The sequence below is a fragment of the Amphiura filiformis genome, chromosome 2 (genome assembly GCF_039555335.1).
Source record: "Amphiura filiformis chromosome 2, Afil_fr2py, whole genome shotgun sequence".
NCBI lineage: Eukaryota > Metazoa > Echinodermata > Ophiuroidea > Amphilepidida > Amphiuridae > Amphiura > Amphiura filiformis.
In genome coordinates, this window is record NC_092629.1 from 72,089,304 (window position 1) to 72,103,769 (window position 14,466).

At 38.9% G+C, this 14,466-nt stretch overlaps 1 protein-coding gene across 1 annotated transcript in view; it reads left to right on the forward strand.

Moving 5' to 3' along the window:
* LOC140146577 (mitochondrial inner membrane protein OXA1L-like) overlaps positions 1-14,206 on the forward strand; it is a 16,618-nt gene extending 2,412 nt beyond the window's left edge. Inside the window, exons 2-9 of the mRNA XM_072168448.1 lie at positions 1,202-1,396; positions 5,731-5,947; positions 6,604-6,747; positions 6,996-7,081; positions 7,802-7,966; positions 8,381-8,485; positions 10,139-10,301; positions 11,931-14,206. Of these exons, the coding sequence (XP_072024549.1) occupies positions 1,202-1,396; positions 5,731-5,947; positions 6,604-6,747; positions 6,996-7,081; positions 7,802-7,966; positions 8,381-8,485; positions 10,139-10,301; positions 11,931-12,103 (1,248 nt within the window). The 3' untranslated portion in view covers positions 12,104-14,206. The remainder of the gene's footprint in view (positions 1-1,201; positions 1,397-5,730; positions 5,948-6,603; positions 6,748-6,995; positions 7,082-7,801; positions 7,967-8,380; positions 8,486-10,138; positions 10,302-11,930) is intronic.
* Positions 14,207-14,466: the final 260 nt, after the last annotated feature.

Genomic DNA, 14,466 nt, shown 5'->3' on the forward strand with positions numbered 1-14,466 from the left:
GCGAGCGATCGGCATAAAAATGACAATGACAGTGGAGCCGGGAATATTATTACAAGCTTAACTGACAATGATCGTGATTCAATGTGATTTTATGTTTGCTTTAATTTTGGTGCATGCACACTTTCTGCTGTGCATGTAGAAATTTTGGGCTACATGCACCAGTGCAGGTAGGAAAAAATTTGTAAATCGGACACTGTCCTTTACCCACTAATTTGACTCGACTTTGGTAAGTTTTGGGTGCTGAATTCAGCATACTTTAATATTTAGCGTTTGCGCCAGTACTGAAAATACATTTCCGGGTGTTTCTGAAGTTTCATACATAAGTACAATTTGGACCCACAAAAATCAATTTGGGACCCGCAAATTTCAACTAAATGGGATCTGAATCGACTGAATGGGTCCAGCATAAAAAAGTGGACCCGGTTATTTGAGAGCAAACTGTGAACCCTGTACCTAACTTTATGCAGCTAGACTAAAATCTAAGTTTAGTTTAGTTAGCAATAATGTATCATACGCAATAGATCTCTCATACTCGACTGTGTTAGTACAGAAAATTAATGTTGTCAAAGACATCCGGGCCGTACTGCATTGATATTTTTCAGATACATGCAGGGCTGTCAACCTTTTTGAATTGCTTGGCGTGACGGTGAGACACTAGTGGCGGACTTAGAGCAGCGGCACAGGGGGGTGTCTGAGTGGCGATGTGCCCCACTCAGACGTAAGAAAATTTGCGAAATGTCGGCCCAATTGAAGCCATTTTGGCACTATTAGTGTGTACAATTTTAGTTTGTAATATATTTCAAAATAATTGAGCAAAGCCAATTCTATTTGAAAAACACCTTTTGTGGGATTGAGACTTTTCTTTAATCATCCAGGGTATAGACCACTTGACATCACTGTTTATCAACAAAGGCGAGGGACTCGTCTATCGATATGCTCGAACGAGCCGCTACACTGTTCAATGGCTTTCTTGTACTGTATGAAATGTGGCGGGCGATTTAAAATGCACGTGCCCTTAGCAGACTACGATGCGTACGCACACTGCAGGGCAAAGAACAATGTAAATTGTCATAATGCGCGCGCATACTGCTGGGCAATGACGTCACATGCCAAGTGGTCTATAGCAGGTTTTAAATGGATTAACCAAAGACGTACAATAGCTGTAAGGTTTGGTTTTGTTTTTTCCTTCAAATACAAACAGAGACTCTCCCAGTACCACACCATCATGCATAGGATACCATTGAGATGCAGTCTGACAAAACCAAACCTAGGTAGAAGGAGACTGTGGCCCTGCCCTCATGACAGACTGGTAGTGGCTACTGGTGCTGGAGTAATGAACACACAAAGATGGAGTAGCAGCTCAACAGGAAGTAAATTGATGTTAGGAACTGAACAAGTAAGTACCGGCCTACCGCTGCTACCGGGTATAAAGATATCGCCCAACACCAGTATCCCATGAGGCATTGCAACAATATGGCGCCATACATGAATATGTGATCACAACAATACCCGTAATAATAACATTCTTGTATCTTGACCATCTTTCATAATCTGTCCATCTCATCTAAGGCAGATGAATGTTGATTTATTTGTAGGCATGTCCACTAAAAATTGAAGTACTTTTAAATTGATTCAGACCTAACTTATTGGCTGGGAATTGATGAAAGAAACATTTTGGCGTTTAAATAATCTTAATCGGACGTTTCATTCCAGAGATATGGCCTTTCGAGTGTCACGGTTTTATATAGGGCTGCTAGAACATGTTAAAAAGTTAAAGTCCAAAAAGGAATACTAACAGAAAGTGCAACTTTAAGGTACTTTTTCTTAATGTATTTATTAACTAGCGTTATCTGGAACATTATATTTGCTTAAATAACAACATGAAAATAAGATCATCCTGAAAATTTAATCGATTTTGTTGACATACAACAAAAAATATTTAAAAAATATTTAAAAAAATATGTCAACCTCAAAACCCATGGTTTGTTTGGTGAAACCTCAAGCATGATCATAGATGGCCGCCATGGAAAATATCTCCATAGAGGAGATGAACAATAAGTGCATTATTTCAAATGAATAGCGGTAGTCTTAAACATTGTTCAATCTTTTAAGGTCAGCACATTATATCTTCAAATATGATTATATTTCATCATGGCATTAGTTTGGTAACAATAATCACTACCAATTTTGAGAAATTTGCTCCAACTCAAAGGTTATCTTTACTACATTGAGCAATATACACTGTGTGTGCATGGAAGCCATGATGGATAACATATGAAATGGACATGGTAGTCAGAAGCAGTGTTCGATTTACCACCTGCATACCTGCACCAGTGCATGTAACATTCCCTCTGTGCATGCAGCTTTTCACTACCTGCATGCACGCGTGCATGTATGATTTTAGCGCTAGCGATATGACAAGGCAATATACAAAAGTAAACAAGCAGTCAGTCCGATTTGGAAAAACCCAATCTATTTTTAGCGCAACATCCTGACTTCATTATAAGGGCTGGCGCAAATTCCCGACAATTCCCGATACCCCTATCACGTGAGAACTGTCACTTTTTTCATTGACTTCCCTAGTCTTCTACACAGCCAGTTTGCATCGGTCTGATACTTGTCGATCCTAACGAACATTCGAGATAGCCACATACAGTCTGGTCCGAGACTATGACTTCCCTTAGAGGGGCTAGCGTAAGGTGCCGTCATCCACCAATTCCCGATACCCTCGCACATGTAGAAGCTGTCATTTTCATTTCATTGAAAAAAAAGAACCGGAATTTAAAACGTGGGAAATATTTGTTTACGTACGGAAAATAATCATAATAATGTCCAGCAAAAAAGGAAATATTTAGCTCAAAAAACACTTGCATCATTCATTCTGGAAATCGTGCACCTCGTCGGCGACTTGTTCTAGAACAGATGAAGGCACAGCATCCAGTGTTTTGGCTAAGAAATCGGCGAGTGATCGGCATAAAAATGACAATGACAGTGGAGCCGGGAATATTATTACAAGCTTAACTGACAATGATCGTGATTCAATGTGATTTTATGTTTGCTTTAATTTTGGTGCATGCACACTTTTTGCTGTGCATGTAGAAATTTTAGGCTACATGCACCAGTGCAGGTAGGAAAAAATTTGTAAATCGGACACTGGTCAGAAGTGCACGGGGAAGTGCATGATTTGAGATGGGCCGCGGTAGGCTTAAACATTCTTAAATTTCTTAACATCCTGCACATTTTGTCTTCAAAAATAGTTAAATTTTATGAGTATGTAAGTTTGCTTAAGTCTGATTCACTCCAAATTCGGAGATAATTGCGTTTGAACACCTGATGCACGGAATGGTGTCACTTCAACCTGTTGTAGCCTCATCTCATTAAATTTTTCATTAAAAAAGTTGATCTCTTCATGAAGGAAGGTCCTCTCTATTTACTGACCAAACAGGAAAAAGTTTGGTTAATGTTTTCTGGTGGAATCAGGAATTTCTTGAAACACGGTGATATAGGCCTACATTTGGATCAAAACAAGTATGTATGTCATTTAACAGGCCTGGGATTTCTTGTATCGATCAGTTTCTCCGTGAGACAATACGTGTGTGAGTGCACGCACACAGTAAATGAAAAATCGTTCTAGTGGAAACTGTATTGACAGTGGGCATCCCTATTATTTATTCCTGATTTCTAATTTTAGCCAACATTTTTTAGACAAAAATAATGGTTGTAGACAGAGAGCGGAAAAGTGAAGAGTTTGTGATAGATGGACAGCAGATTGAGGAGGTGAAGCAATTTGAATATCTGGGTTCAGTGATTAACAACAGTGGTGACAGCACAACTGAAATTAAGAGAAGACTGGCTATTGCAAGGACAACTGTGCAGGGCATGTCAAGCATATGGAAAAGCAGAGGCCTATCCATTGACCTCAAGTTACGCCTACTTCGTGCAACTGTGTTTTCCATTGCCACTTATGGATGCGAGTCTTGGGCTATGACCAAGAATGATAGGAAAAGAGTAGATGCTTTTGAGATGTGGTGTTACAGGAGGCTTCTACGAGTGACATGGAAAGACAGGAGAACAAATTTGTGGATCCTCGACAAGATTGGTACAAGTCTAACCATCAGAAGCGGCATAATGGAGAGAAAGCTGAAGTACTTTGGCCATATTGTCAGGAAACATGGAGGTGTAGAAAACAGTGTAGAAAACGAGGAAGAGGACGTCCACCAACATCTTGGACTAATGACGTGAAGCTGGTTTCTAACCAAGGAATGCAAGGTGCAACGCACTTGGCATCAGATCGAGTGAGATGGCGTACTCTTGTGAAGACCACAGCAGCGCTACACAGCGCCACCTGACACAGAGAGAGAGAGAAGGAAAATATATATAGCATGTGTGTTAACGTTCACCACACAGGTGTCGACTGCAGAGGACAAGTTTCAAATTTTGTTTAAAAAATCAGAAATGCAAATCTTCTTGACCATATTTGGAATTAACATACTGTTGCCTTAAACTTGGACAAAGTGTTCCTAATATGTTCTAATGTATTACAGTGGAAACTCGTTAATACGAGATCGCTTAATGCGTGAAACCGCTTACTACGAACAGTCACACGTGGTCCCGATTTTCCCCTATTATTTACTGTACAAAAGAAACTGTTTAATACGCCGCATAATACGAGCACTTACTGTGAGTCGAAGCTTTTGTTTTCTATTGTTTTTACAACGGATAAAACAAGCTAATTTCTCAAGGTGGATTTTTGATGTAAATCATGTCAGGAGTTGACAAAATATTCGCTCGAAAAGTGACGTAAACTCAAAGCACGACTTCGAATGCAACTGCACTTTTGTACGTACAAATCAGTGCAAGGAGAACCAGGCTAGGGCAAAAGGATCTCCGAGTACACTCGCGCCACAGTCTTTCCGAGATTAGATAAAAAATAATTAAAGATTTCAAAAGAAGCAAATTAGCTAAATACTAAATTTAATATCATTAATCAGTTTTTATCAGTATTACAGCAAATAATTAATCGATTTTTATTCGTAAAATAATGAAGATATAAACTTGCCATCAAATTAAAAAAAAAATCCCATACAGTACTCAGCGTGGCGGGGCTATTCTTAATGAGCTCATGTCAAAACCTTAGGAACCATCATAACAACGAGGATTCCTTTCCTATTTTTAGCTTTTATAAAATCGTGTCATGACGAAATTTGCCATATAAGGTTAATATTGCTGACGTCAATATCGACTAGCCGATCACAAACTCGAAGTCCGCCCTGGATCGCAAAGTGGGAAACCCTTCATGTTGTTTACACACATGGTAAAAGTGGGGGAAATCCCGACACTGCCGTATAATTGTTTATTATTTTGTTAACGATAATCAGCTTGAGAAATCATCTAAATTTCATCAGAAAACGCTATGAGAAAAATGCCTCATACCGAAAATCAAAAAGGAATATTAGCCTATAATAACGATCGAGGGAATTTGGAACTGTGACATTGCTCGGCAGCTGTCACAAATCTAGTATGAAGTTTCGCTCGTACAGTCTCACATTTTTGGCACCTGACTTTTAAAACGAACTCCGCTTATTAAATACGAGCTAAACATGCCGGCCCCAGCGATCTCGTATTAACAAGTTTCCACTGTATATATATCTTGAAGCCGCCCTCTAATTTGCATATTTGATTAGCATTTCTTTTGCTTATACAATGTATTTGCCATCATGTTTACTCTAGTTAACAGATACAGCCAGTACAATATCAGACCCATCAACAGTGCAAACAACTAGTGAAGTACTAAGTGTTACAGCAGCACAGGTGCTAGAACCAATCAAAGAAGTACCGTTCCAAGAATTGGGACTCGGTGGTTGGTCGCCGATAGGAATATTACAACATAGCCTGGAATTCCTACACATGTCTGTGGGATTACCATGGTGGGGTGCTATAGCTGTGGGTGAGTAGGAGGGGGGGTGTCTAGGGGTGTGTCAAATTTGTTGGTCATCCATAGGATTATTACAACATTTGGAATTCTTTAGATTGTCTTTTGGATTGCTATGGCGGGTTAAATTAGCTTAAGAGATATAGGATGGTGGTGCACGGAATAGGTGTTCAGGAGTCTTTTTGAAACTGCTGAGTTTGATCCAGATTGAATACTGCTCTCCTTTTGTGGTTGGCATACATTGAAAAAGCAAATAGCTGTGGATGGGTATGAGGGTGTGTGTATTGGGGGGGGTAGGTATGTGGGGTGTGTATTGGGAGGGGGTATAGACCATATTGAGTTGTCATAGGATTGTTTCAATACAGCTTGGCCTTAGAATTCTCACACAATATACCACGGAGGGGTGCTATAAAGCAGTGGATGATTATGAGGGTGTGTATAGCTAGGAGTGTTGGGTGTGGTCAGTGTGTTGGACACCAATAATTAGGATTATTACAGCATAGTTTTGAATTCTTACACTCTTTGGGGTTACTGTGGTGGGGTGCTGTCACAGGTAGTCATGTGCGATGGCAATGGTGTGGTGGGGGTGGGGGGTGTGTGTGGGGTGTGTGTGTTTATACTTTATGCTTTGTATCAGTAGTAAGTACTGATGTCATTTCTTTCCATTGCAGGTACTGTGATAGTTAGGTTATGTGTGTTCCCTGTTATGGTAAAACAACAGCAACATGCAGCTAATATGAATAACCACATGCCTAGATTCCAAGAACTTCAAACTAAATTGACTGCAGCAAAAGCTAGTAAAGATCAATATGAAAGTAAGTAATATCAATAGAATTTGACCATGAAATCTGTATCAGGGGCAGGGTGGGGGCAGACAAACCCAAATTTTGCTATGACTAGTCTTTTTATCGCGAAAGCAGGCGAGACTTGTGGTTTGAGAACCGCCTTGCTTTTTTTTTACTTCACCAGGAATTGTTAGGGGGGCTGAAAAATACATCGGTCAACTTTGTTGTAAAGATTGTTCTCATTTGATTTATTGTTGTTGTTTTTTTTCTTTTTACAGTGATTAAAATAACTCAAGAAATGCAACAGTATATGATGAAGCATGATATCAACCCACTGAAAAGCTTCTTAGGTATTGCTGTACAGGTAAGCTTGAGACCATGCTAAACTTTGATCAAATTTCCCAACGTATAAGTGTGGTGACCGCCAGGGTCTTAGCTAGAAATTGAGGGTTGCCCGTCATTTGAATAAAATTGCCTGTCCAAATTTGACCTTTAAAACATTTACCAGACATCTATAGCCCATTGGGGGTTCAAAGAGTTCAAATATGTGCTGATATGGCCTTGTTCTACAAACCTGGTCTACTAAAAAGGTCAATTAGCTTCTCAAAACATACAATTTATGATATAGCATCTGTTAAAGGCATTAATTTTGCCCGTCCCAGGAGCAAACTGGCCGTCTAAAATGACGGCCAGACGGGTGGCTAGCTAAGACCCTGGTGACCGCTCTGGGGAAAGATTAAACTTTAAAAACAAGAAGTAAGTTCCAAAACTCTGTTTGAAACTACTGGATGACTAAGAACATTCACTGATATGTTAAAATATTTGCAGAAGGTTATCAAAAAATGTTTTTTAATGTTATGAAAACGTTGTATACCCTTTATATACCCTTTATATAACCCGACATTTAAACATTTTCTGACAACTTTTTATAACCTTTTGCAAATGATGTCGAAAACGTTTTGTGTTTGCTGGGATACCACTACACCAGCTCTTTGATACATGTAAAAAGTGCTGTATAAATCCTAACATTTATTTGTTATTATTTTATTTACTAAGAACTGTCCTATGGTCTGTTCCTTCCCAGGCACCTGTGTTCATCTCCTTCTTCATAGCTCTTCGGCGGATGGCCACATTACCTGTTGAAAGTATGACTGTAGGCGGTATGTCTTGGTTTACAGATCTGACGATAGCGGACCCTTATTACGCTTTGCCGGTCATGGCTAGCCTCACTATGTTGGCAATAATTCAGGTAGGAGTCAGTTAATCAAACAAGTAATGGCATACTCTGCTATGCTTAAAATCAATGTTATTCTTGGAAGATAAAATGGTTTACAGATCTGACGATAGCAGACCCTTATTACGCTTTGCCGGTCATGGCTAGCCTCACTATAATTCAGGTAGGAGGCAGTTAATCAACATGAAATAATGCAGACTCTGCTGTGCGTAATTTCAATGTTTTTCTTGGAGGATAAAATGGTTTACGGATCTGACGATAGCAGACCCATGCTTTGGCTGTCATGGCTAGCCTCACTATGCTAGCTATAATTCAGGTAGGAATCAAACAAGAAATAGCAAACTCGGATGTGCTTAATTTCTATGTTATTTTTGGAAAGTAAATCATTGTCATTCTTAAAGTGTAGTGTATTTTTGCATCTTCTTACAGATGGGAGGTGAAGCTGGAGTAAGCAATCCCCAGGCAGAAAAAATCAAGAAATTTATGATGTTTCTTCCGTTTGTAATTTTGCCATTTACGTCTCAGTTACCACAGGTAAGTCATTATGGTTGGATTTAACAAGACTTCAGCACTTTCTTTGTTCATGGCACATAAATGTGCTCACGGTGTATAAATGCACCAACAGTAAAATCCCACTCCTTGGGCATGGCACATAATGGCACAAACCCATAGCTGTCATCTTGGATATGCGAGCGAGGGAAAACATACAACAATTTCAACTTATTCTTATTCCTCATAAGCAGTTTTGATATTCACCTTTACTGAATGTCCAAGATAGCTGCTCATTAGACTAATTCCGATCAGCCGTCTACGCTGCGCATGTAATTGTGTTATGCTTTGTTGTGACAACTGATTAACGTACAGTCCATATCGAACATATTCAATGCCACTTTGGCTGTGCATCATAGCACGACTGACTAGTGGGGTTGTGACAAGATCGTGCTCTGAAGTTCTAAAAACAACAAATTCGGTCATGTGCATGCTCTATGCCACAGGAATCCTGTTGCAAAATCCGTCAGTCGTCAATCCAGACGGTTGACGACTGAGGGCAGCAGTCTAGCTGCTCATGCCATGGCAGCCATCTTGGATGCATGGGGAAGAGGATATGCCCATTTATGGGTTGTGTGCTAGAAATGTTAAGGGTAATTGGATATCATCATTTTAGCATAAACATGTTTTTATGCCTGCACCGGAGGTATATGTTTCCTGGTTGTTTGTCCGTCCGTCTGTCTGTCTCCGAGCTTGCTAGTGCAATTTCTCGCAACTGGTAAGGCGTATAGTGATGCAATTTGGTGGAGGGGTGGCAATTGGTGGTCTTCAAATTTTAGCAGGTTTGTCGCAAAATATGGTAATTAAGTACCTAATTTGCATAATTTATGCATATCAAGCAAAATAACCTTGTGCAGAGATTATCTGGAGATATGTACTAGTTACAGTGATGAAACTTGGCGGAGAGTAGCACAGCCAGAGGTTCTTGCTGATTTGCTTTTCAGCACAATATGCGTAATCGCAAGGTCATTTGGGGTCATCCGGGGTCAAATCGCCATATATTGTTGCAGGTTCCTGAAATTTGGTGGGAACGACCACTGTAGGAAGACAAAAATGTCAAGGTCATTTTGGGGTCATCCGAGGTCAAATCGCCATAGATTGTCGCAGGTTCATAAAATTTTGTGGGGACGACCACTGAAACAAGGCAAAAATGTCAAGGTCAGTTTGGGGTCATCTGGGGTCAAATCACCATATACTGTTGCAGGTTCATGAAATTTGGTGGGAATGGCAACCTTAGTGAGGCAAATAATGTGAAGGTCATTATGGGGTCAAGTGAAATTGCATCGGTTAAAATGATGGGTGTCAAGGAGGAGGCATTACGGCAACGCTTTGCGTTGAGAACTGCGCAGGTCGAGAACCGCGAAATTCTAGTTACTGTGATATCTGATTTTTCTGTCAAACTTTTGAATTCAAACATCAATTTTAGATATAATTATAGTCAGTTCTAAGACAATGCTTAAACCCTCACAGCCTGCTCTCAGAGATGAGATTTGACATCATGTTAATTTGTAATAACCTTTTACTCCATTAATTTAGGCCATCTGCACATATATGTATTGGATAACCAGCAACTCAATGTCAGCAGCACAGGTGTTGGATTATTGGATAACCTTTAACCTTTGACCTTTCCCATTCCAGGCCATCTTTATGTATTGGATAACCAGTAACTCAATGTCAGCTGTACAGGTGTTTGCATTAAAATACCCAGCAGTGAGAAAGCTTTTGAAGATCCCAGACAGAATTAAACATGACCCAGCTACATTACCAAAGAGTGAAGGCTTTATGAAAGGAATCAAATCTGGTGAGTGTAATACATAGGTGGAAAGAAAGACAAACGGATAAGTCTTTACTTCGTTTCTCCTTTAGTGTGGTAGAGTGACGTGGGGGCGTATTTCGCTGGTCAAAGTATCGAGTCTACAACCATCTGCAAAATGTGTTGGAACACCTATAGAAAAATCCTTTTTCGATATTTAAAGTGATCGTGTTTAAAGTGAATTTTAGTGACCAGTTCCTAAATATGAAGCATTAGCTATTGTTATTTTTGTGATAAAGTGCAATGTTATAACAAGTGTTCTCCATAATTTGTAAAATTAGGAAGATCAAAAATGTCTCTTGTTGGAAATTAATTTTTTCAAGTTAGTTATTAATTGTGGTACAATCAACCAGAACTGAGAAATAGCCATCATTACAACAACAACAAAAAATCCTTGATCTTCAGCTGGGTGGCTTCAAATGCCAATGATTCCATCTTTTGATAAAAGTTTTAGTTTGGTTGACTGCTCATCACACTTTCTTGAGAGTAGTGATAGGCTGTAGTTGCAAACAGCTTAGGGTACAATGTACCAGCTTATTTGATGCAGCTTGTTGTTCTGAGTAATTTGACACCAATCTTATTGAAATCGGCCAAAAATTGAGACGGTGCCGGCCAAATAACGACACACAAAGGGGGGCAGATTTGACCTTTCTTTTCTAGTTTTAAGGGAATTTTATCACATTAAGGATTATGTAATGCATTTTTGGTATCTACTTACATAGTTTTAGGTCCAGGAAGGTTATTTATGCACTTTGTGTCAAATGAAACTTTTAGTGTCCTTAAAATTAACGGTTTTGGGTAAAATTAGGTTGTGAGGGCGCTTTACCTTTTAGCGACCCCTTTCGCAACCATTTTTGATTTTTATGTTAATCATACTAGAGATAATCATCAATCATCCATATTCTAAAATTTTCAGCCATTTATCACATTTGGTGTGGCCGTGGCACTAATTTTTAATACAGGGGTAATTAAACCTGCCCATAGCAATATACAGGGGTCAACAAACTTTGTGTCACATGTAAGTCAATGGAAGCGTCTCTAAACATATCAAATCACGCACAAGTGAAATAAGGTTGAGAGTTCAAATTTGGACAGATGATGTTATTTATCAGGAGCTTTGATTTGATAATAAGAAATGATAAAATTTTAGTGGGGGGGGGGGATACGTAATAGCTATTAGGCTGAACAGCGCCCTCACATCCTAAATTGGCTCTTAAACTTGCATCAAAAGGTGTCAAAATGCTCAGGAGGATTAGCTGCTTCAATTCAGCTGGTACCCTAAGCTTTTTGAAACATCACCCTTTTTTTTGGGCTGTACAGCCTATCACTATTGAGAGTATACAAAATTCTTTTTTTTTTTTAAATTTGCTATCTGCAAATGTTTGCAGTGTCTGTGGGAAATGGGGTATTCCAGTTGAAATCCATACACACCATATGGAAGACATGGCCTTAATATATCATACAAGGTGTGTAAATTTCAAATGAGGCTACCTGAATGTGTGACTTAATTTGAAATGTACTCCCCCTGTGTGGGTGATTATGTAATTCGTAGGGGGTGTAGCAGCATACTTTCAAAGAATATTTATCAATAATGTTACAATCTTTTTTTTTTTTCAGGTTGGAAAAATGCCCAAGTTACATACGACACAGATCAACAGAGAAAATTCCATATGGACAAAATGAAAGAAGCAGGCACTGGGCCAGTACCACAAACATTTTCTTATGATCCTACATCACAGTCATCAAGAAGACCTACTCAAAAGAAAGATATCAGGAAGAAAGTCAGATAATACATGTATGAAGGTGAAGAATTTCAGCGTGTTTGTACAGATGTCTGATGTTGTGCTTCACATGGCACCTGCATTGATATTCAAGTCAGATTTACACAACCTCTGCGATGATATGACTTTACCATGAAACAACTTCTTGATCATTGCAGAGAGGTCAAATTGTTAAATTTGCTGTAGTACTGTATACCTCTGATGGCCCTTCTGAAGCATAGTTAAGTGATGTCATGAGAACACAGAAATAATGCAAGCCATTCATCAAGATACAGATTTATTGCATGGAGTGTATACATTTCTGCAGTTTCACGCTATGAAGCGATAGTGACTTAACATCAAATTGCAATGACTAAAATTCACCTGTTTTTTTATGATGCAACTTTTAAAGTGGGATGAATTGCAATACATTGTTATGCAAGCCTAAAAATAAGCAGATCTGGACCAGGAGCCACACATTTGGAAAAAGCAGCTCCTGGTCCTGTGATTATCTATCTGGTGAGCCAGGAGCCAGTTTTTAAGAGCTAAGAGTCATTTAAATTTCAATTGTACACATTCAATGCAAAACCTGCTTTAACTACCAAGCTCTATTTAAAAAAATGGAGAGCCTGGTTCATATGATTTTGGTGTGGACCAGGAGCCAAAATGTTATGCCCATTGGGTAAATGGCTCCTGGGTGCCTGCTTATTTTGAAGCTTATTGTTATATGGTTGACTACATTGATAGTCAAGTGAAAAATTGCAGAAGATACATTTTATTTGGTTTCTCCAAAATTATTGGCACCCTTGAAGAAGACACAGGAATTCCCAAATTTAATTGCCTTTTCAGCAGTGGGAATCCTCAAGATAAATCATCTTTTAGAAGTGGGAATTTACTCCCCCAAAAAAAATCATGGACTTCTCAAAATAGGAATACTGTGGGGATATGCGGCTGGGACTGACCCAAAATTATACCAAATTGTGAAAAATTGTCGCAAATTTTGCTAAAAAGCTTTGACAAATTGGCTCTTTTACAAGAAAATTTAGTAAAAACACCTTTAGCTTAAACCAAATTTTCATGGCCATCAATAAATGTAAATGACTGAAAATGCACCCAGAATCTGAAAATACATCCCTGTACCGTACCCCTATTTCCACTAAGTACCCCCCCCAGGCTCAAGACTTGGACATTGTTTTTTCATTCATAGGATTACCAGTCAGATAGCTGCAGGATTTATTGTAGCATGGGGCAATTCTGAGTTGATCCTCTTTGGGGTCTAAACAGGCCCCTGACACTCTGTACAAACTGCCTATACTGATTTTGAGTACATCAATAGGCAAGAGTCACAAAATGGCTGCGCAGTAACCATCACCAGCCAGGTCTAAGTATAACTTTATTTATACAGAGATGCAACACAGTTTCAATCAAAAAAAGCACATGAATGCAGGCCTAAAAGCCCTCAAACGGACTGGAAATAAATAACAACACAGGAATTTGGACTCGCAAAAAAACCTGAATTCAGGCTAAAACCTGAAAAGTGTCATCTCTGTTTATAGTTAGACTTGGTCAGCAGAAACCTTTATTGATGATAAGCCAAGATTGTACAATACAATGTATGTGATTTTATTTTTGTAAATTATGTGACTGCAATAAATTTGGAACTTTTTTTTTGTACATGGAATGTAATAATTTATAATTTGTGCCCAATTCAACAATAAGGCAGTTCTAAATCTACCAAGTAGCCTTTAGGAAGTATCCTATGTGTGAAGCATATTATTATCAGCTTACACCAAATGTGTATCGGTAGCTTATTTGAGGAAGGTGTATCCCTCAGCTTATTTGGAGGGATACATCATGTACATGGGTTTGAGTAAAAGAGTTCCACCCAAGAATTACACTCATGAATATTTTTCTCGTTTTTTTTAGATCATTTGTATGATATGATAAAATCATTATTAGGTTCGGTTTAGGGGGTGATATGGATTACATCTAGTGTCTGAATCCATACAGACTTGACTAGATATAATCCAAATCACCCCCAAACCTCACCTAATAGTATCATGATTGTGCATCCTCTGCACTGCAGCTGTTTGTACATCTAGGTATGAATAAATTTTATTGAAATGAAAAGCATCTTTGTATTGTTACATTTTTTTTTGATGTCCTGCAAACAGGGGTGGGGTGGGGGCTTTCATATTAACCTATACATCACATATGGTCAGGTTTACTACACCAAAACAGCAAAAAATATGCTTATTTTGCAAAGGTCCTGTCCTTCTGATTTCTGACACCCTAAACAATGTCAAAGTCCTGTCAAACACCCATTTTTTCTGAATTTTGACACACATAACGTGCATACATAGCTTCCTGGTGACACATTTTTTGCACAAGCG